The sequence below is a fragment of the Neofelis nebulosa genome, chromosome 10, assembly GCF_028018385.1.
Source record: "Neofelis nebulosa isolate mNeoNeb1 chromosome 10, mNeoNeb1.pri, whole genome shotgun sequence".
In the NCBI taxonomy this organism is placed as follows: Eukaryota; Metazoa; Chordata; class Mammalia; order Carnivora; family Felidae; genus Neofelis; species Neofelis nebulosa.
This window is the reverse complement of record NC_080791.1, coordinates 39717640-39740059: the sequence shown is the minus strand read 5'-3', so window position 1 is coordinate 39740059 and position 22420 is coordinate 39717640. Positions and strand designations below refer to the sequence as shown.

The 22420-nt window shown below is 46.9% G+C and overlaps 1 protein-coding gene across 1 annotated transcript in view; it reads right to left on the bottom strand.

Annotated features, from left to right (window-relative positions):
- Nucleotides 1-4263: 4263 nt before the first annotated feature.
- The window catches only part of VSTM5 (V-set and transmembrane domain containing 5), a 32303-nt gene continuing 14146 nt past the window's right edge, over nt 4264-22420 (bottom strand). The window contains exons 2-5 of the mRNA XM_058687491.1: nt 7663-7989; nt 7410-7550; nt 6691-7273; nt 4264-5298 (exon numbers count right to left, since the gene is read on the bottom strand). Of these exons, the coding sequence (XP_058543474.1) occupies nt 7230-7273; nt 7410-7550; nt 7663-7989 (512 nt within the window). The 3' untranslated portion in view covers nt 4264-5298; nt 6691-7229. The remainder of the gene's footprint in view (nt 5299-6690; nt 7274-7409; nt 7551-7662; nt 7990-22420) is intronic.

Below are 22420 nucleotides of genomic sequence, written 5' to 3'. Positions count from 1 at the left end.
CCTAAATTACGGTAAAGGAGCCCGAAATAACTGGTGCTCATTTTTACTTCTTTAAAAGTTGAGCTCACCACATGGCCAACGTGTTTTTCTGCTCCCAATATTCTGGCTCCCCTTGATTAGGAACCAGGAAAACCTCCGTATTATACTTTATTTCTCTTCCTATTTACTGATTGTGAAACATTTGTTGTAGAACAGACTATATTTGGCTTGAAGTGGTAGATGAGGGAGAAGTTTGAGATATAAAAGTAGCACACGTGCAACAGGACAGAGAGCCTGGAAATAAACCCATAGCTACGTGGGCAGTTAATCTAGGACAAAGGTGGCAGGAATATGCAATGGGAAAAAGTCTCTTCAACAAATCGTGTTGGGAAAACTGGACAGCTACATGCAGAAGAATGAAATTGGACCGCTTTCTTTCACCGTACACAAAATTAACTCAAATGGGTTAAAGATGTAAATATGAGACCTGAAACCATAAAACTCCTAAAAGAAAACATAGATAGCAATCTCTTGGATGTCGGCCTTAGCAAATATTTAAGGATATGTCTCAAGGGAAACAAAAGCAAAAATAAACTACTGAGACTTCGTCAAAATAAAAAGCTTCTGCACAGCAAAGGAAACTATCAACAAAACCAAAATGCAACCTGTTAAAGATATTTGCAAATGATATAGCCAAAAGGGGTTAAAATCCAAAATATATAAAGAGCTGATAAGCTCCACACCAAAAAAAAAAAAAAAAAAAAAAAAAAGCAACAACATGATTTAAAAATGGGCAGAGGAACTTAATAGCCATTTTCTCAAAGAAGATATACAGATGGATAACAGACTTATGAAAAGACACTCCGCATCACTCAGCATCAGGAAAATGCAAATCAAAACCACAATGAGATGCCACCTCATACCTGGCAGAATGCCTAGTATCAAAAAGACAAGAAATAACCATGTTGGTGAGGATGTAGGGGAAACGGACCCCTCATGCACTGTTGGTGGGAATGCAAACTCACGCAACCACACTGGAAGACGGTGTGGAAGTTCCCAAAAAAATTAAAAACAGAAATACCTGTGATCCAGTATTTCCACTGCTGGATATTTACCCAAAGAAAATGAAAAGATATGGACCTCCTGTGTTCATTGCAGCATGATTTACAATAGCCAAGGTATAGAGGCAACCCAAGTTTTCATCAATAGATGAATGGATAAAGAAGAGTGGTGTGTGTGTGTGTGCGTGTGTGTGTGTGTGTGTGTACTTCTACATATGTATATACACCTATTATGCTAAGTGAAACAAGTCAGAGAAATACCATAGGATTTCACTCATACGTGGAATCGAAACACAAAAGAAGAAACGGAAACAGACTCGAATACAGAGAACAAACTGGTGGTTGCCAGAGGGAGGTGGGTGGCGGAATGGGTGAAATTGATAAAGGGGATTAAGAGGTACAAACTTCAAATTATGAAATAAGTCACAGAGATTAAAAGTACAGCGCAAGAAATACAGTCAATATTGTAATAACGTTACACGGTGACAGATGGTATCTAACATGGTGAGACCTGAAACTACCATAACATTGCGTGTGGATCATACTTCAATTAAAACAGAAACCAAAGTGGGGCGCCTGGGTGGCTCAGTCGGTTAAGCGTCCGACTTCGGCTCAGGTCATGATCTCACGGTTCGTGAGTTTGAGCCCCGCGTTGGGCTCTGTGCTGACAGCTCAGAGCCTGGAGCCCGTTTCAGATTCTGTGTCTCCTTCTCTCTCTGCCCCTCCCCTGTTCATGCTCTGTCTCTCTCTGTCTCAAAAATAAACGTTAAAAAAAAAAAAACCAGAAACCAAAGCTTTCTGAGGTTAAAAATATACATTTCTCTTAGTAGAGTCTTGGCTCTATTTATTCATGTAATTTAAGATTAACCCACCCCCGCAAAAAGTAACATACAACCTGCAAAACTTCCCAATAATTTAGATGAACTCAGTGATGTGTCTCATACCTAAATCTATTCACAGCTTTTCTTTTGAAGCACTTTACAAATACTCCCAGTCCAAGCCCCTTGGGACCCAAAAGGCAGTAATAGAGAACTGTGATCTGTGTTTAGTATTTGAAAAAGCCTAAAGGCGATCACACATTTACCCAACAAAACTTCACCATCAGATTTCTTTGCCAGAACACCATCAAATCAAAGTGATACCAATGATTTCGTTCTGACCAAGAATTCTAATTGACACTTTAGTATTTGTGATTAATAAAAACAGGAAAATAAATAATTGTTTAATAAATTCATTTTGTTTGGCAAAAAAAGAAATCGTTCAAACCATGAGGTACCTGAAGGAAAAATACTTTTAGCATTTTTAGGGCCAGAACTGCCCAAAACAAACCCTGGTCTGTTGCATCAAAGGAATGTAACCTACCTGTTTCCACTTTATAAGGTGACATCTAAAGCTGAAACTTTAGGGGCGCCTGGGTGGCTCAGTCAGTTGAGTGTCTGACTTCAGCTCAGGTCATGATCTCGCGGTCTGTGAGTTCAAGCCCTGCGTTGGGCTCTGTGCTGATAGCTCAGAGCCTGGAGCCTGTTTCAGATTCTGTGTCTCTCTCTCTCTCTGCCCCTCCCCCACTCATGCTCTGTCTCTCCCTCTCTCTGTCAAAAATAAACACACACAAAAGATTTTAAAGCTGAAACTTTGGATTTCTTTTACATGAACAATAGTCTTTCTCCCTCCTCCAAATAGTCCCTAATAAGCTTTACAATAAAACCCACCAATATTATGAAACAATCACTCTGAAGTCCTGAAAGAGTAAAGGATTCCTAGGGAACAGAGCTGACTGTGTTAGTTAACAAGAAGAAGCCACCTTGGTTGAAGGAACAAGTCTGCCATTGAAAGAAAGATGGCTCAAGATATTTATTTTCGTATATATCATTTGAAATAAAAAGTACCTTCTGAGTGAACAATTGGAATGTATCCATGCTAGGGATTGCACTGTGCAGGCAATAAGAATGAAGTTTAGGAATAAGTAGAGACACGAAATAATGCCTAAGAAACATTAAGGGAAAACAAGCCAATTGTAGGATAACACATATCACAGAAGCCCATTTGCCTAAAAAGAAAACAGATGGACTATTGGGATGTGTGCATGGAGAGAAAGAGAGAGAGAGAGAGAGAGAGAGAGAGAGAGAGGTGTTCACAGATGCCTACGGCTGAAAGGATACATGCCCAATGTAACTACTCTTCCCTCTGAGGAGTAGGACTTGAGGGAGAATTTTACTTTTTACTTTATATACAGACTTGAGTATCATTTCAATTTTAAAGAAGGATTTCTCACCTTTGCAATGAAACCAAGCCCCAACGCCCACCCGATTTCTAAAAGGCAATGGAAGTGGTGTCCTGAGCCTCACCACGCGCCGACTGGAAAGGCCGCCACCCCTTGAGAAGTTGCGTTGTGGACAGACGCGCCCACAGTGGCCACAGGCCTGGCTCTGCGTCCCTAAACCAGAGGTGCTCGCTGCTTCCCTGCAGCGGCCAAAGAAACCCAGGCTGGGATGGGTTTCCATGCAACCGATGGCAGAGGGAGGGTTCCCCTTGCCCCAGGGTTTGACAGCAGGCTCCTGCTCAGGGCAGGTCTCAGAACTGGCTACCTCGCACTGCGCAGCTCCTCACCTTCCTGTGACTTCTATCTCAAGGGGGCGTGGCGTGCTGTGCGTGCCTCCCACGGGGGCCTCCGCCGTCCTTCCAAACCCGGAACACGATGAAATGAGAAAGTACAGTGTATACCTTTCTAATTTTCTTAGATCGCAATCTGAGAGGACGTTCTGTTGACAGAGCATGTTATGTTCCGTGCGGCATCTCACGCACTGTTGAACGCGGTGGTACAATGGTCACATCTTTATTTCAGCCCTTTCCGGAAGCAGAAAGGACTCTGTTGAATTATGATTAATACTCTGGAAGCAAAAACTTCCAATTAGGCTTCTGGGAGGATGCAGGGCAGAATGACGGGCAGGTGTTTTTCAGAATCACTAAAAAATGTTTACAGTTCCTCGTCATTTAAAAAAGGTGCCAGACGAGGATGTGGAGAAACAGGAACCCTCTTGCACTGTTGGTGGGAATGCAAATTGGTGCAGCTGCTCTGGAAAGCAGTGTGGAGGTTCCTCAGAAAATTAAAAATAGACCTACCCTATGACCCAGCAATAGCGGTGCTAGGAATTTACCCAAGGGATACAGGAATACTGATGCATAGGGGCACTTGTACCCCAATGTTTATAGCAACACTCTCAACAATAGCCAAATTATGGAAAGAGCCTAAATGTCCATCAACTGATGAATGGATACAGAAATTGTGGTTTATATACACAATGGAATACTACGTGGCAATGAGAAAGAATGAAATATGGCCCTTTGTAGCAACGTGGATGGAACTGGAGAGTGTGATGCTAAGTGAAATAAGCCATACAGAGAAAGACAGATACCATATGGTTTCACTCTTATGTGGATCCTGCGAAACTTAACAGAAACCCATGGGGGAAGGGAAGGAAAAAAAAAAAGAGGTTAGAGTGGGAGAGAGCCAAAGCATAAGAGACTGTTAAAAACTGAGAACAAACTGAGGGTTGATGGGGGGTGGGAGGGAGGGGAGGGTGGGTGATGGGTATTGAGGGCACCTTTTGGGATGAGCACTGGGTGTTGTATAGAAACCAATTTGACAATAAACTTCATATATTGAAAAAAAATTAAAATTAAAATTAAAAAGGTGCCAGACCCATGGCTGTGGCTGAGGTTTTTCTAATGCCCACAGGTGATGGAAACCTCACCCAGGGCCTCTGAGCGCTTGGCAGGACTGGGCTCACACACAAAGGGCTGGGGCTTTATTTTCAGGCTTTATTTTGTTCTTTACAACAATTTTTTTTTTCACAGTTTAAAACATAATTTATAGCTTAACATTTCCAGTGGCCAACCTCTGGAATTTCAGATTTTCTTTTCTGAAAAATAGACAAACACTTCAGGCTCTGGAATCAAATACTTTCCACAAGACTGTTCAGGATGGAGGGAGCTTTAAAAGTGCAAAATAAAGACATGGAAAGCCAGGGGCATAACTTTTCATGAGCTTTGGGGTGGGGGGCAGTTTAATTTACATTTGGGTTTGCCATGAAGGCCTCTCACTGGTTCCACTTTTCCAGTTCTCCTTTTATTCTGGAGAGTACCACCCCTGACTTCTGACAAGCTAGAAGCACAGTTCTGGAAAGCAGGTGGTGTAAAAGAGCACACACAGATGCCAGCAGGTGCCCAGATCCAAACGGGTTTCCTGCTGATGCGCTTTCTGTGGGAAAGAGAAGAAAGAACTAATCAGATTATCCTTGGCCCCCTTTTTATTCCCGTACTCCCACCCTGCTTCTTCATGATAGTGGGGACTTGTATGAGGAACCCATCCCGGGGCGGGGGGTGGGGGGGGACTGGTTCCTCTGACTGCTGCCTGGGGAAAGGGCACAGGTGTGCGTGCTTACAAGTGGGTGCACAGGAGGTGGCCTGGGGGGTGAGAACCTTCTCTGTGCAGGTGCTCAAGCTACAAATCAGTTGTGTAGACCAACTGCTCTCTTGCCTTTTGAATCAAGTAGTGCCTTTAGAGTCTTTCTCTAAGAGCACAGAGCTCCTGTGTGACTACTCCAAAAATCCCTTCTTGTTACCCCGGATTATTTAGAGAAAGGCCTAACTTCTCCAAGCAACTTTTTTTGCCACATGGGAAGTAGAAAAGATATTGACACTGGGGACTTCAAGCAAAGAGAGGGGCACCTGAGTGGCTCAGTTGGTGAAGCATGGGACTTCGGCTCAGGTCATGATCTCACAGTTCATGAGTTCATACCCCAAGTCGGGCTCTCTGCTGACAGCACAGAGCCCATTTTGAATCTTCTGTCCCCCTCGCTCTCTGCCCCTCCCTGGCCACCCCACCCCTCTCTCGCAAAAACAAACATTTCAAAAAACAAAGAGGAGAAGAGAAGGGAATGCTCCACTAATTGGGCTGGTGCGTTTGGTCTGTAGCTAAGAGTGTTGGAGAGAGAAAGGATAATGGAAAACAAGTTCATGCCTATTTAGAGCTTGCCAAATGGAAGTCGGGGTGGAGAAACTTTCAAGTAAACACGGTGACTGACAAGCCGAGAGCCTAAGAGCCCAGGCCACTTGTGCTCCAGTCCCCAGGTCCCCGTGGAGCCCCGGTACACCAGAGCGTGTATCAGTTTACAGCACTCGGTAGACTGCTTGGCTTTCCAGACCCTTGAAGAATCCTCCTGCTTTCCTGAAATTGCTCAGTGAGCTCTGTGCATACTGTGGGCTTCACCTGATACCCCGACTGTGAGGTAGGTGAGCGCCAAGTGTTCCTAAGCCCACTTGGGAGGGAGCAAGGGCCTGACTTGAGACAAAGTGTTGGTGACGAGGGGCACAGTCGTACCACCCACCACGCAGGCTCGCTTTCACAGGTACCAGAACCTGGCTTGTCGGGAAGCCATTTGGAGGCCAGCTGCTGCCCACAGTGGAGATGAACATCTGTGTTCCTCACTCTGGCCTAAGTAGGGGCCAGAGGAGGGAAAATCCAATTAATGTTGGGCTACGAGAGGAAGAGAGAGGTCATTTTCTCCCTATTCCTTGCTTCTGACACTGGTCCCTCAGGAACAAGCGGAGCCCCTCTCCCTAACCAGGCCCCAGGGTCTACTCCAAGCACCTCATTAGGGCCCAGTCTCTCCCCCTGCATGGCAGGCAGATCATCTAAAAGCCTCGGGTTTTCTCACAGTAGCTCCCGCAGCAGAGGCTGGAGGGACCAGCAGAGCAGAAAGGAACACGGAGAGCCTGTCCAATGCTGGCTGCACACTCGGTCCGGGGCCACTCCGGCCTTGGACACGGGGATGCCTCCAGCGGCCTCCAGCGGCCACCCCCAGGGCCGCGACGAGTGTAGCCAGCAAGCGGCCGGACCAGCACGAGGCCACTGGCGTGGGTCCGCAAAGTGGGAGCCGAGCGAGGCTCTGGCCCAAAGCCTCAAGCGCGCTTCTCCTTGAGCTTCTCGCAAGCACTAGAACGGACTTTGTCCAATCCAGACTCCTCGAGTCCACGGAGTCAATTTCGCTAACATCCGCAGTCCCCTCGGGACCGTGTGGCTACGGCCGGGCGGCAGGAGGCTGGGAGGGCGGATTGGCCGCGTTCGCGCCCTTTGTGGAAAATACTCTTCTCCTCTTGAGGTAGGAATGTAACTGGGCGCAGCCTTGGCTAACACTCCACATCTTGCAGCTCAATCTCCTCAGTGGTGCTCTCTGCAAAGCAAAAGACAAGCCGGTCAATTGCCCGCCAGCCACGGTGGGGGGGAGGGTTCTCGGTGAGACCAGGATAACAAGAACCACCTCCTGCCATAAAAGCGTGAATGGATCACCACAGGGCCCAGAGAATTACCTTTGAGTTTGTGTCTTCTCTTCCTCTGGAATTTATACGCACACTTATTACAAACCCACATGAGGCTGATTAACAGCGCGGCCACGGCAGCGAGCAAAGCAAGGAAGACAGCCACAAAATGGAGGTCTTCGTAGAGGATCTCTACGGGGCGGGCAGGGCAAGGGGAAGATAATGGCTCTTTTAATATCACAAAGTCGCTGCCCCACACGTGGGCAGTTCAGAGAGGTGCCAGGCCCCGGGGGGGCTGCCTTACCCGACACGTGCAGCACGATGGTGCCAAACTGGCTGCTCCCCAAGCGCTCCGTCACCGTGATGATGTAGTAGCCCGAGTCCCTCACGCCCACGCCGAAGAGCTGGATGGAGCCGTTGTCGAAAGTGCAGAGCCTGTCCTTGTGGCTCTGGGAGATGTTGGCCTGAGTGCCCGGCTTCCACTCCACGATCTTCTGTGCGCCCCAGTTGGAGGTATACTTCCATTCAATGGTGGGGACGCCATGGCAGGAGTACTCAACCGAGAGCAAGATGTCTTCCTCCACCGTGGCATTGATGGCCGACTGGGGGATGTACAGGGACACACCCTGACCTGCAGGATGGAATGCCAGATGTGGGGCAGCGTCTGTATGAACTTAGAGGAAAGCGGACTTTCACGACTCGTTGATTTATTCAGCAACTATTTATTGAGTGCCTAGCACATGCCAGGCTATCTTCTAGGTTCTGGTGCTGGCACTACAGTGGTGAACATTATAGACCGAGTAATTGTACCCCGCATCACGAAACTCCCATGTCGGAATCCAAACCTCCAGTGTGACTGTATTTGAAGATGCAGCCGCTAAGGAGGTAATCAAGGTTAGGGGCACCTGAGTGGCTCAGTCAGTTAAGCGTCCGACTTCGGCTCAGGTCACGATCTCACAGTTTGTGAGTTTGAGCCCCGCATCGGGCTCTGTGCTGACAGCTCGGAACCTGGAACCTGCTTCAGGTTCTGTGTCTCTCTCGCCCCTTCCCCACTCACACTCTGTCTCTGTCTCTGTCTCTCTCTCAAAGATAAACATTTAAAAAAATTAAAAAAAAAAAAAGAGGAGGTAATCCAGGTTAAATGAGGTCATAACGGTAGGGCCCTGATCCAATAAGATAACTGTCTTCATAAGAAGAGACACCAGAGAGCGCGCTCTCTCTCTCTCTCTCTCTCTCTCTCTCTCTCTCTCATTACCTCTCCACAGGAATGTAAGGGGGAAATGAGAGAAAATGCTATGTGAGGTTGCAGCAAGAAGCAGGAAGAGAGATTTCACTAGAAACTGAACTGACCTGTGCTTAGACCCGGGATCTAGGACTGTCCATCCTCAGGAACTGTGAGAAAATAAATTTCTGTTGCTTCAGTCTGTGCTATATTGTGTGTGTGTGTGTGTGTGTGTGTGTGTATACATAGTGTGTCTGTGTGTCCACACACACATACATATATACACATACACACACACACACACCCGCGAACAAGATCCAAGGTGACTGTTTACTGGATGAACAGTAAACCTCCCTGGTGACTCCATTCTAAACAGGAGGCACACAAGGATGAAATAAACAAATGAAATCATTCTGGATAATGACAAGTGCTTTAAAGACAATAAAACAGGGCACTAGTGACCAGTGGGGTAAAGGTGGCTCTAGAGAGAATGGTCAGGGAAGATCTCGCAGAGGAGATGACCTTTTTTTTTTTTTAATTATTTTTTTTCTTAAATTTACATCCAAGTCAGTTAGCATACTGTGCAATAACGATTTGATTTCAGGAGTAGAATCCAGCGATTCATCCCCTACGTATAACACCCAGTGCTCATCCCAACAAGCGTCTTCCTTAATAATGCCCATCGCCCATTTAGCCCATCCTCCCACCCACAACCCCTCTAGCAACCCTCGGTTTGTTCTCTGTATTTAAGAGTCTCTTATGTGTTTATATTCTTTTTGCATCCCTTCCGTTATGTTCATCTGTTTCGTGTCTTAAATTCCACACATGAGTGAAGTCATAGGATATTTGTTTTTCTCTAATTTCGCTTCGCAGAATACACTCTACTTGCATCTATGTTGTTGCAAATGGCAAGATTTCATTCTTTTTGATAGCTAATATTCCAGTGTGTGTGTGTGTGTGTGTGTGTGTGTATTCCACTTCTTTATCCATTCACCAGTCGATGGATATTTGGACTCTTTCCATACTTTGGCTACTATAAACAGTGGGGTGCATGGGCCCAATAGAATCAGCACTCCTGTTATCCTTTGGATAAATACCTAGTAGTGCAATTGCTGGGTCGTAGGGTAGTCCTATTCTTCATTTTTTTGAGGAACCTCCATACTGTTTTCCAGAGCGGCTGCACCACTTTGCATTCCCACCAGCAGTGCAAAGGGGTTTGAGGAGATGACCTTTGTTTTTTTTTTTTTAAATTTTTTTTTCAACGTGTTTTTTATTTATTTTTGGGACAGAGAGAGACAGAGCATGAACGGGGGAGGGGCAGAGAGAGAGGGAGACAGAATCGGAAACAGGCTCCAGGCTCCGAGCCATCAGCCCAGAGCCTGACGCGGGGCTCGAACTCACTGACCGCGAGATCGTGACCTGGCTGAAGTCGGACGCTTAACCGACTGCGCCACCCAGGCGCCCCGAGGAGATGACCTTTGAATGGAGACCTGAATGACAGGCATGCAACGTGTGGAGACTTGAGGGAAGAGCAGGTCAGGCAGAGGGAGCACGTGAAAAAACTGTGAGGGGATGGTGAGTGCTGGTGTGTCTGAGGGACAGAAGGAAGGCCAGCACGTCAGAATGCAGTGGGGAGAGACAGAGGTGGGGCTGGAGAGCTGGCAGGACACGGGCCACAATGTGAGGGTCAGGAGTGGGGTTCATTCATGGCCGATGGGCACCACAGGAGGGTTCAGGCAGGAGGGGACATTCTCCGTTAAGCTTGAGAATGTCATTCTGGGGGAGAGGGGATAAGCCCAGATGCAGGAAGAGCAGGCAGGTGGCTGCTGCAGGGGACAGATAAGAGATGGAGGTCTAGGGGCACCTGGGTGGCTCAGTCGGTTAAGCGTCCGACTTCAGCTCAGGTCATGATCTCACGGTCTGTGAGTTCAAGTCCCATGTTGGGCTGTGTGCTGACAGCTCGGAGCCTGGAGCCTGCTTTGGATTGTGTGTCTCCCTCTCTCTCTCTGCCTCAACCCTGCTCATGCTCTGTCTCTGTCTCTCTCTCCAAAATAAATAAACATTAAAAAATAAAATAAAATAAAAAGAAGAGATGAGGCATAGCCTCACAGGGCATGAACGGGGAGAAGAAACATGCTGGCAAACTAGATGTGGGCGGTGGGTGAGTCAAAGAGGCGTCAAGCAGAAGTTTCTGCACAAGTATGTACTAGCACCGTTGACTGAGGTCATACATATATGCCGTCATACGTGTAGTAAGCGGGTGCCATGCACAAGCCCCGTGCAACCACCTGCACAAATTGCCTCATTAATGTCTCGCACACAACCTACTGCAATTCTATCGAGAATGGAGCAAAACCTCATTGTCAACAGGACTAACTAGCTTGTCCAAGTTCATTCTGCAAGGTTGAGAGTCACACAAGCTGGCTCCAAAGCCCACATATTTAATCTCCATGCTCAAATCAGTCATCACTGGTTGGCAGTGGAGAGTACGGAATGTGACAAATGCCCCCGCACCCTCCCTGAGAAGACCGGCCAGAGACGGCTGGACATTGGGTAATGAACAGGGCAGGACTTAAGCTCAGAGCCCATCCCTTGGTTTCCGCCCTCCACTTCCTGTTTGGCCCCTCAATCTTTGGGTGTCCAGGTGCTCCACGGCCCCTGCTGTGTGGCTCTAGGTAACCACACCTGTTAACTTTTCCAGACATTTCTCCCTGCCTTCTCCTATCCCCAGCATTTTCCACTAGTGTTTCTCTCCGAAAAGGCCTCGGCTAGGTGACTAGACATAATCTGATAAACATCAAGGTGAGACACTGGGAGGTAATAATGGTTCTCATGGGTTACAACTGCCGAGTAACAGAGATCGATTTTCTCGCCAACTCTGGGCTTTAAAACATGTTAAATTCACAGCAAAGTTGAAAGGCAAGTACAATTAATATGTACCTTCTCCTTAATTCACTAATTATTAACATTTTGCCACATTTGCCCCCTCTCTCAGGAAGAAAACAGAGGTCAAATTCCAGGTCAGCCCTCAGAGGGCAGGAGTTAATGTATTTTCTTCATCTTTGTGTCCCCCAGCAGAATTCCGGACACAGAGGGATTGGTCATTAAATCTTTGTTGAGTTGAATAAGTGAATGACAAATATTTATAGCAACAAGAAGGGTAAGATTTCCTGAGAAATGCTGCTGCCGAAATGGTTTGACAAATTTGCATATCTAAAAGGTAACACTCGGGGTGCCTGGGTGGCTCAGTCTGTTAAGCGGCTGGCTGACTTCGGCTCAGGTCATGAGCTCACGGCCTGTGAGTTCGAGCCCGCGTCGAGCTCTGTGCTGACAGCTCAGAGCCTGGAGCCTGTTTCAGATTCTGTGTCTCCCTCTCTCTGACCCTCCCCCGTTCGTGCTCTGTCTCTCTCTGTCTCAAAAATAAATAAACGTTAAAATAAGTAAATAAATAAATAAAAATAAAAGGTAACACGCAAGTAGGAAAGAGAACTATAATTTAGGCAAGACTTCATGTGCCAGTTATGATAATACATACTTACGTGCTTACCAATCCTTCTAATTTTTTACATGAGTCAGCAACATGCCCATGTAGCTAGGAAATGGAAAGGATGGGACTTAAGTGCAGTTTTGTCTTATTCAAAACTTTTTCCTAAAGACACCACCAGAAATTTAGCAATATTAAATGAATCCCGTCATTGCTGAATATAGAATATATAGAAATCTGTTGCATTTCTATACACTATGATAAAGTAGCACAAATAGAAATTAAGAGAACATTCCATTTGCAATTGCTCTATAAAGACTAAAATACCTGGGGGTGAACCTAATCAGGGAGGTGACAGACCTCAATGAGAAAATCAAAAAGAAATAAAAATATCCAGAGACAAGAATAAAAACACACCGATCGAAAATGTTTGGAATACACACACACACACACACACACACACACACACACACACACACAATGGAGTATTAGTCATAAAAAAGGATGAGATCTTGCCATTTGGGACAACACAGATGGACCTTGAGAGTATGATGCTAAATGAAATAAGTCAGACAGAGAAATTCAAATACTGTAGGATTTAACCTACATGTAAAATTTAAAACACAAAACAAACCAACAAACAAAAAGCAGAAACAAGCCCATAAATGCAGAGAAGAAATTGATGGTTTCCAGAGGGGTGGGGGTGAGGAGATGGGTAAAATTGGTGAAGGGGAGAGAGAGGTACAGGCTGTAGTTATGGGACAAGTCATGGGGATGAAGGGTACAGCACAGGGAATGTAGTCAATGCAATAGTGTTGTATGGTGACAGAGGGTAACTGCATTTGTGGTGAGCACAGCATAACATAAAGACCTGTGGAATCTCACTGTGTAACATTGTACGTCCACTATACTTCCATTAAAAAAGCAAACATACAAAAAACTGTTTTTCCCACTTCACCTTGTGATGATCATTTATCTATGGTTTCAGATTTCTCTGACCCCAAATACGAACAGTTGGAATATGATTACCATAAGATTTGGAGAACCATATTTAGAGCTAGTGATAAACCTGCATCGCAACATGTGTATTTCACGCACACTCACATTAAACATATTGGTCAAGGTTACTGACAGATTAGTTTCCTGGGATACTGCCAGCCCTTTCAATACCCTTAGGGACCTTCATTTTGAGTCTTATAGGTACTCTGGCCCAAGAAATAGCAAACCTGAAAAGCAAACAAACAAAAATAACAAGTCCAAGTTTCTGAGATGCTGATACAGCTGGAAACTGGTCGACTAGTCTGTATTTTCCTTTGACCATAAAAACCTCCTCCTGGGGTGTCTGGCTGGCGAGGTCAGGGAAGCATGTGACTCTTGATCTTGGGGTTGTGAGTTCGAGCCCCACCTTGGGTGTAGAGATTAACTAAAAAAATAAATAAAGAAACTTAAAAAAATAATAAAGATTTTAATATTAAAACCTCCTTCTAATCAAACCAACCAGGCATTTAACTAGGTTTTTAGAACAAAGAGTTCCTCTTCCTATCTATCTATAATTAGGAGGGAAAATTAACAGTTCTAAAAATTTAAAGGCAAACTGCTTGTCACCTTAGTTTAAAAAGTTGAATTAATGAGTAACCCGCCTCTGTACCTCATGCTAAGATCACTCAGAACAAGTCCAGAGAAAGTTAGCAGCTAGACCAATCCTTAGACCTGGCTCAAAATGTTCTATTCAAGGAGGTTGGTTTAATAAATCAGATTTCACTTGGAAAATGGATGCCAGGCAGCCATTAACAAGGATAAGTTTTGCATGGACAAGGGAGAGTGTCTACAACATGTTACTAGGTTAAAAAATAGATTTATAAAGGAGCATAATATGATCTTATTTATGTTTGTATAAATAGGTACCTATTACATACAGAAAATGTTGTAGTAATATATGTTCACTGTCCACAGGGATTGCCCCTTAGAGACTGGATGGCAATGGAATTTTATTTTCCAAATTATACATTTATATAAGTTTTGAATTTCAGTTGTTTACTGAATAAAAAAATAACATGTATTTTAAAAAACCTTTTTAAGGTTCTCCTGATTAGACAAAGCAATCTGGTGGACAAAGTTTAAAGAAAGGTTAAAAGCTGACCTTGGTTTATATCTTCACTTGCTTTCTTTTTAAAAAAAAAATTTTTTTAACTTTATTTATTTTTGAGACAGAGACAGAGCATGAACGGGGGAGGGGCAGAGAGAGAGGGAGACACAGAATCGGAAACAGGCTCCAGGCTCTGAGCCATCAGCCCAGAGCCCGACGCGGGGCTCGAACTCACGGACCGCGAGATCGTGACCTGAGCTGAAGTCGGACACTTAACCGACTGAGCCACCCAGGCGCCCCTATCTTCACTTGCTTTCTATGTGAAAAGCAGAGAAGAACTAAATTCTACCCATTTCCCAGATGCACATCCCTCCTTTAAAGAAGGCGTCACAGAATTAAAGATTTTTAATAAGGCAGAAGTCACTAGAACCTGAACCAAGGTGCTCCCTGAAAGCCTGACTTCCTGGTACTGGGGAGACCCACTTAGAACTAATCAGAGGGAGGGGCACCTCTGACTCTCGATTTCGGCTCAGGTCATGATCTCACACTTGGTGAGATTGAGCCCTGTGTCAGGCTCTGGGCTGACAGCACAGAACCTGCTTGGGATTCTCTCTCCCCCTCCCTCTCTCTCTCTGCCCCTCCACCGCGCGTGCTCGCTCTCTCTCTCCAAATAAATAAACATTAAGAAAAAGAAACTAATCAGAGGGAAAGTGCCAGCAGAAATCAGCTACCAGGAATGGGCTGGAATATACTACTCAGAATGGTTCCTTACTCCTTTTCTGACAAATAAATTACAGAGGTTGTATTTTGCTGCTTTAAAGAAATTGATGATTGAAGATGGATCTATTTCCTGAAATCACAGCAAAGGTCAAGCCTATTCAGACCACAATTTCGATGAACAAGGGTATCAACTAATAGACGGACGGATGGCTGGTGCAGACTCTGGGTGTCAGGAGTCATGGAGGCCACCTTTATCGGGACAACTCATCTTATCTGGAAAGCCACCTGTGCAGCCAGCATGACCATCTGACACAGCCGAGAACCAGCAAGTGTTGCTGTCACCCTGAGCGAGCCTGTGAGCAGTAAACTGGAAGTCAGAAAGCCTACATCAGGAACACTGCTGGAGCAGGGCGGCGGAGCGAGGAAGCACAGGACAAAAGTGTTATTCCAAGAGGCGGGGAGGTGCGGTGGAGGCTCATGATGTGAGCAGATCCACGTGGACTCAACCCGGGGGGTGTCCTCCCCGTGGAGAAATCCCTTCACCTTCGAGAGCCTCAGCTTCCTCTGCTGTGGAAAGAGGACTGAAAAGCCTCCAGACGAAGGCTGTGAGGCGGGGGTGACAGGACACGTGTGAGGCCCCGCAGGGCACAGCACTCGGGCCCCCGCGCTTGCTCTCCTCGGCTCAGGTCTATGTCACTAGCCTTGGGATGACCAGCCCTCCCAGGGTGCCCAGGGGTTTTCCCAGGATTGGGGAGTGTCAGTGCTAGAAGCAAACCAGGACTGTCGGTTACGCGGAGACTCACAGAAATGTTGAGGAGCAACGAGAAAACTCCAAGGCACACAAGAGCTGATCTCTGAGGCACCCGAGGGTGGGGGGCAGAGGCAGAGGTGAGGGAGGGCCAAAGCCACTCTTCCCTTAACGCTCTGCCTTCCTAATGCATCTCCAAGGTCAGCAATCCCACTGCAGCCCCACAGTCACAGAATGCCATCGCATTCTCCGCAACAGGGCGCTGGCTCGCGGGTGTGGCCTGGTGAACAGTATTATTATTATCCCCATTTGACAGAGTAGCACATGTTAAGTTCACTGAGGTTCCAGAATTTGTGCAATGTCACATTAAGTGGCTGAACTGAGACTGACATCCAGGGTGCATTTCAATGCCCTGGTACGAGCCAGGGAGTTTGCAAGGAGCTGGAGAAGGGAGCAGACAGACACAGAATTTGTGCAATGTCACATTAAGTGGCTGAACTGAAAGTGACATCCAGTGTGCATTTCACTGCCCTGGTAGGAGGCAGGAAGTTTGCAAGGAGCTGGGGAAGGGAGCAGACACTCAATGAAACGAAGCCGCGGGGCACCTACGCGGCTCACTTGGTTAAGCGTCCAACTTTTGATTTCAGCTCAGGTCGTGATTTCAGCTCAGGTTCATGGGTTCGAGCCCCGCATCGAGCTCCACATCAACAGCGCGGAGCCTGCTTGAGGTTCCCTCTCTCTTTCTCTCTCTGCCCCTCCCACGCTCATGCTCTTTCTGTCTCTCAAAATAAATAATTAAGCTTAAAGAAAGAGAAAGAAGCAGAGCCTTGAAGGATAAAATTTTAAAATTGTGGGAAAGGGAGGAAGCGCCATCCTGGCTGGGAGAACAGTGAGCCCACCCAGGGAGGCAGGAAGGATCTTCTGCTCTGGCCCTGCTGAGTAAAAAATGCAGGTGGTAGGTAGCCTGAGGAATCTGTAGCAAGCTGGAGATTATCTGAGGGAGTTAGCCCTCGGGCAGGGAGGCCCTCAGATGGCATTTAAGTAGAGGCACAGCATGATCTGAACGGGGCTTCCTGGAGGGCGATCTGGCAGCAGATTGAACATTTACACACACATGGCTCACACTGCCCTGAGCCCACCACATGCGCCTGTCCTACACACCTTCAGGACAACCCATGACTGAGCCCCAACAGTCGAGAACAACCCCAGGCACTGGCTTTGGCCTGTACTTGGCGGGGAACGAGGGCAGCAGGATGTGAGCGTGTGCACAGTAGGTCTGCCTGGAACTCGTTTCCAGTCATTTCAGAAGCCCCAGAGCCCAGCACCGTGCCTGGCACTTTGTGCGCACTCAGAGTATACTGGAATGGACCAATAAAGACACGCGTGCCCTGCCTGTCAAACTGCTGCCCCCCCTGGAGGGATCAGGAACAGGAGGATCTGTGCCGAGCTGAGGGGGATGCTGGTGAGGCCCCCTTCCCCTCCAAGTCTGCTGAGGGTCAAAGAGCTCAAAGGAGAAATAGCAGTTTTAAGTTGCAACTAAAATATTTACGTCGCTGCCTAACTTTTGTCATTCTTCTTTTTAATGTTTATTTATTTTGAGAGACAGAGAGAGCACGAGTGGGGGAGGGACAGAGAGCGAGGGTGACCCAGAATCCGAAGCAGGCTTCAGGCTCTGAGCCGTCAGCACAGGGCCCGACTCAAGGCTCGAACTCGCGGACCATGAGATCGTGACCCGAGCCGAAGTTGGACACTTAACCAACTGAGCCACCAAGGCGCCCCTAACCTCTGTCATTCTTGAAACAAGTAGCCTGGAATTTTGGAGACCGTTCTACGTTGGAGGCCAGCATGGCAACCCTAAACATTGGCATTTGGGTTTAGACGCCATGAATGGTGTTGAGGATGGACACGTGTGCCCAGTTTACAGGGTATCTATCCCTCCTATTAGCTCAGGTAGTAATTCTCCCTCTCAGTGCCTGATTACTCAGGGACCAAAGCTCAGCTCGCCCCTGATCAACTTACTGTATAATGAATGGCCTTGAGGAGTCACCCAGTCGTCAGCCAAATCCAAACAGTATGGACAGATGCAGGTTTAGGCGAAGGCTTGCAGGGGGCTCCCCTGCATCAGGTTCCTGTAGTTGTACCCCAACCAAAAAAAAAAAAAATCACTCCAAAATAGCATTTCTGTGGGTCACCACCAGTGACCACCTGTCTTATGCAATTATCACAGCCCAGCAAAACCCTGGCTGGGAAAGCTGAATGGCTCGGCCGCTATCCGCCAGGAAAGACGAAGCGGTCTGATAACGTTACGTTGTCAGAAGCAGGGCGAAGTTATACTCCAACATTACTGTGGGGATTTGTAAATGGGTGTCACCTTCTTGGAGGGCAATATGGTAAAATCTATGAAAATAGTATTAGCACACACCTGTTGACCCAGAAGTTCCACGGTTATGAACGGATCCTACAAGTAATAAGGGAACACAAATGTAGGTCTTGTTACTGAAGCACAGTGTAGTCTTTTGAAGTAGCAAAAGACCAGAGGCATCCTGTATGCTCACCGGTAAGAGACCAGTAAGGGAAAACGGGCTCGTAACTCTGCCAACACCAACTACCCGCAGGGAGAGCACACCCCACCCCTAAAGGGCTCAGTCTTATGAGACCGCCCCCACTTTAGACACCAACTACAAGTCCAGGCCTCCGTACTTCCTTTTTTTAAATGTTTATTTATTTTGGGGGGGGGGGTGTGAAGGGGCACAGAGAGAGGGAGATAGGGAATGCCGAGCAAGTTCCGCACTGTAGGTGCAGAGCCCGATGTGGGCCTAGACCTCACGAACCTCGAGATCATGACCTGAGCCGAAATCAAGAGTTGGATGTTTAATTGACTGAGCCCCCCAGGGCGCCCCTGGGCCTCCTGTACTTCTGACCAACTGACTATAAAACAGAGGTTTCCGCCACCCCCTCGTCAGGTTCAATAGTTTGCTAGAATGGCTCACAGAATTCAGGAAAGCACTCTACTATTATCTGTTATTTTCATAAAGGATACAACTCAGGAAGAGCGACACGGAAGAGAGGTGTAGGCAGGTATGTGCAAAGGTTCCATGCCCTCTCCAGGTGTGCCACCCTCCCAGAACCTTGATGGGCTCACCAATCCAGAAGCTCTCCAAGCTTCTTCAGTTAGCATCTGGGGGGAAGTTCCCTTACTTGGGAAGAGTTGATAAAGTCATTGGCCATTGGTGACTGACTCAATCCCTAGCCTCTTTCTTATCTCCAGAGGTTGTGGTGGAAGGAGGTTAGGGCTGAAAGTTCTTTCTAATCCCATGGTTAGCTCCTCTACCAACCAGCCTTCATCTTCCAAAAGTCACCTCATTGGCAAACAAAAAGACAGACTTATCACTCTGGAGATTCCAAGGGCCTCAGTTAGCTTTTGTGTCAGGAACCAGGGAGAGGTGACCAAATATGTATTTCTTACTATGTCACAACTGGTTAAACAAAATTATCAATATTCATATTCTAGTACTACAGAGACATTTAAAGACTGAGATACATCTATATGCACTGATATTCGATTATCTAAAAAATAATGAAAAAGCACAAGGCATAACAGTATATAGAGAATATTTCCATTTAAGTAACAATATGTATATACACATGCACATAGAGTTATCCACATAACGACATAGAAAATCTCTGGAAGGATACTCTAAAAACCAGTGATGTGCTCGTCTTTGGGGACGGACTGGGTGTCCGGGGTTGAAGAAAGCCTTACATTTCACTTTATGCCTTTTTGGACAGTTGGGCTATTTTAGCAAGTTTGTGAATTACTTAAAAAATAAAAAATGGCGTGATCCTCAAAATAAATAAATTGCATGCCAATCTCAGCCACGGACTTTTCACATTGGAAAATGTCAGTAATTCACAGGTACTATCTCCACCTGGGAGGCAGGCAGGCAGGAGACCTGGGTTAATATGCTTCACGGGCTGCCTGGGTGGCTCAGACGGCTGAGCGTCTGCTCTTGATTTCAGCTCAAGTCATGACCTTAAGGTTCGTGAGATTAAGACTACCCCCACCCCACCCCACCTCCACCTCATTGGGCTCTGTGCTGACAGTGTGGAACCTGCTTGGGATTTTCTCCCTCTCTCTCTGCCCCTTCCCTACACATGTGTTCCTCAAAATAAATACATAAACTATCAAAAAAAAAAAAAAAAAAAAAAAAAAAGAACTATGCTTCACTTGCTTATTTACTTTACATTACTTTCCGGACAAGGACACGGAGGCCCAGAGGCGTAACACAGAGCCCAAGCTCTCACCAACTAGAAAATCAGAGCTGAGGCTGGAACTCAAGGCACTTTCTTTTCCTTTCTTTTAACATTTATTTATTCTGGGGAGAGTGCAAGCGGGGGAGGGGCAGAGAGAGGGGAACAGAGGATCTGAAGCCCGCTCTGTGCTGACAGGCTGACAGCAGTGAGCCCGATGTGGGGCTCGAACTCATGAAACCCGAGATCATAACCTGAGCTGAAGTTGGACCCTCAACCGACTGAGCCACCCAGGAGCCCCCCAAAGCACTTTCAATGCTCCACAGCCGCCTCTAATAAAAATTAAACACTGAGGATAGAGGTGGATTTTTACACCTCTTTTATATTTCCCCACATCGCACATGGCTCAGTGCTGGTAAAGACTTGCGAGGGCCATGTCACCAGAGGCAACAGTCCCGAGCTGGGCTTGCCAGTACGGGAGCTACTAGCCACCCATGTAGCTGTTGGGCACTTGGAATTGGCCAGTCCGAACGGAGATGTGCCCTAAGTGTAAATACACCCCGGATTTTGAAGACAGCATTTAGTATGTTAAACAGAAGGCAAAATATCTCATTAGTAATTTTTTTACATTGATTAGATGTTGAAATAATACCCTGAATATATTGGGTTAAAAATATATGATTAAATCACACCTGTTTCTTTTTACTTTTTTAATGTGGCCACTAGAAAATTCAAAATTACATATATGGCTTGCAATATATTTCTTTTAGACAGCACTGGTTTAGACGATCACTTTCTGCTGCCTTGCAAAATAAAATCTGTTCTCTTGCAGTTAGTCATTCCATCCTCTCCCCTCAACAGCAGGAGAAATCCCCCAGTCTTTCTTCTTCTCCTTCTCCTTTTTGTAAATTTTTGTTTTTTAATGTTTACTTATTTTTGAGAGACAGAGTGTGAGCAGGGGAGGGGCAGAGAGAGGGGGAGACAGAGAATCTGAAGCGGGCTCCAGGCTCTGAGTGGTCACCACAGAGTCCAACGTGGGGCTTGAACTCATGAGCCGCGAGATCATGACCGGAGCATGACCTGAGGCGAAGTCGGATGCTCAACCAACTAAGCCACCCAGGCGCCCCTTCTTTTTTTTTTTTTTTTTTTTTGAGACAGAATGAGAGAGAGAGAGAATGGATCCTAATCAGGATCCACACTCAGCACAGAACCAGACTCGGAGCTTGATCTCACGACGTTGAGATCATGATCTGAGCTGAAGTGAAGAGTCAGACGTTTAACCACTGAGCCACCTAGGCACCCCTCTTCTTCATTCTCCGAACACACTGGCAACTCTCCTGTGGGGCTTGGCATCGCTGTAAGCACCTCCAGCATCCCCCTGGACAACCCATCCAGCACCCTTGCCTACCAGAACATTCACCCTTGGCCTCCAGTAAAGCAGCCCGCCCTGACCACAGCCTTTTCTCGTTCCTGTTTACTCTTCAACTGCTCCCACTGGCCTCATGCGTCCTTCCCTTCCGGCTCCTTCCACTTTTCCCCATCCATAATCCTCACTTCCCTCCCTAGCCAGCCTGGGTACCATGGCCTGCCATGTTCCAAGCACTCTTGTCAGTTCTTCCTACTCCACTGGTCTCTGTGTTTTCATCACATCTGCCGAGTCTCGGTCCGCAGCTCTCTACTTCCTCTCTGCTCAAACCCGAGCCGTCAACACTGCGGGAGAATGTCCCTCAACAGACACCCTCCAGAACAAAGCACACGGTTGCCAGCACACATTCATGATCACCAAATTCAAGAGGACCCTCCATACTGCCAACCTCACAACGCTTTTTCTTGTGAATTTACTCCCTTTTCCACGATTACTATGACCAGCTCCCTCCAATCTCTTTAGACCTCCAAATTCCTCTTCCTTCTCAGCAAACGACCTTCTCCTCCTGGGCACCGCTGGCCACCTCTCCTACCTGAAACACACTTGTGCCTTCTGGACTGCCACACTCCCCGGGTATCCTGGCGTCCCTTCTGGCTTCTTCTCTGACCACACAGAGAGCACTCCGCAGGCTTCCTCAGACGCTGAGAAGGCACACCTGCCTGCCGGAGCGGAGGGTGGCAGAGAAGGGCAGGATGTGGGCCTGGGAAGGCCACTCTACTCACATTGTGTGTAACCAAAAGCCACAGGTGCCGTTTGGGTGACACCACACCCTGGCTGGGTGACTCTGCAAAGCCTTTTATCTCTCTGCCCCTCCATTTCCTCATTTGTAATTAGGGACCATGAAGGCTTGGCTGTCAATGATCCAATAAAAAACCCCCCCCAAACCCTTAAGGCTGTGAGAAGCTGATAGCCGGGGCACAGGGGGAGCTCCCTTCCCTGATTTCTCACCCAGATGGAGCTCTGATTCCAGGCCATGAGAATCCAATCGAGTCTCCTTCCATTCAACAATCACTTAGGAAGGGAAGCCAAGGGGACTAACATTCACAGAGCACCAATTCGGGTCGCTCGCTCTGCGTGGAAGGCCATTATTAGTTAATGGGGTGCCTGACCAGCTCCACTGCCATC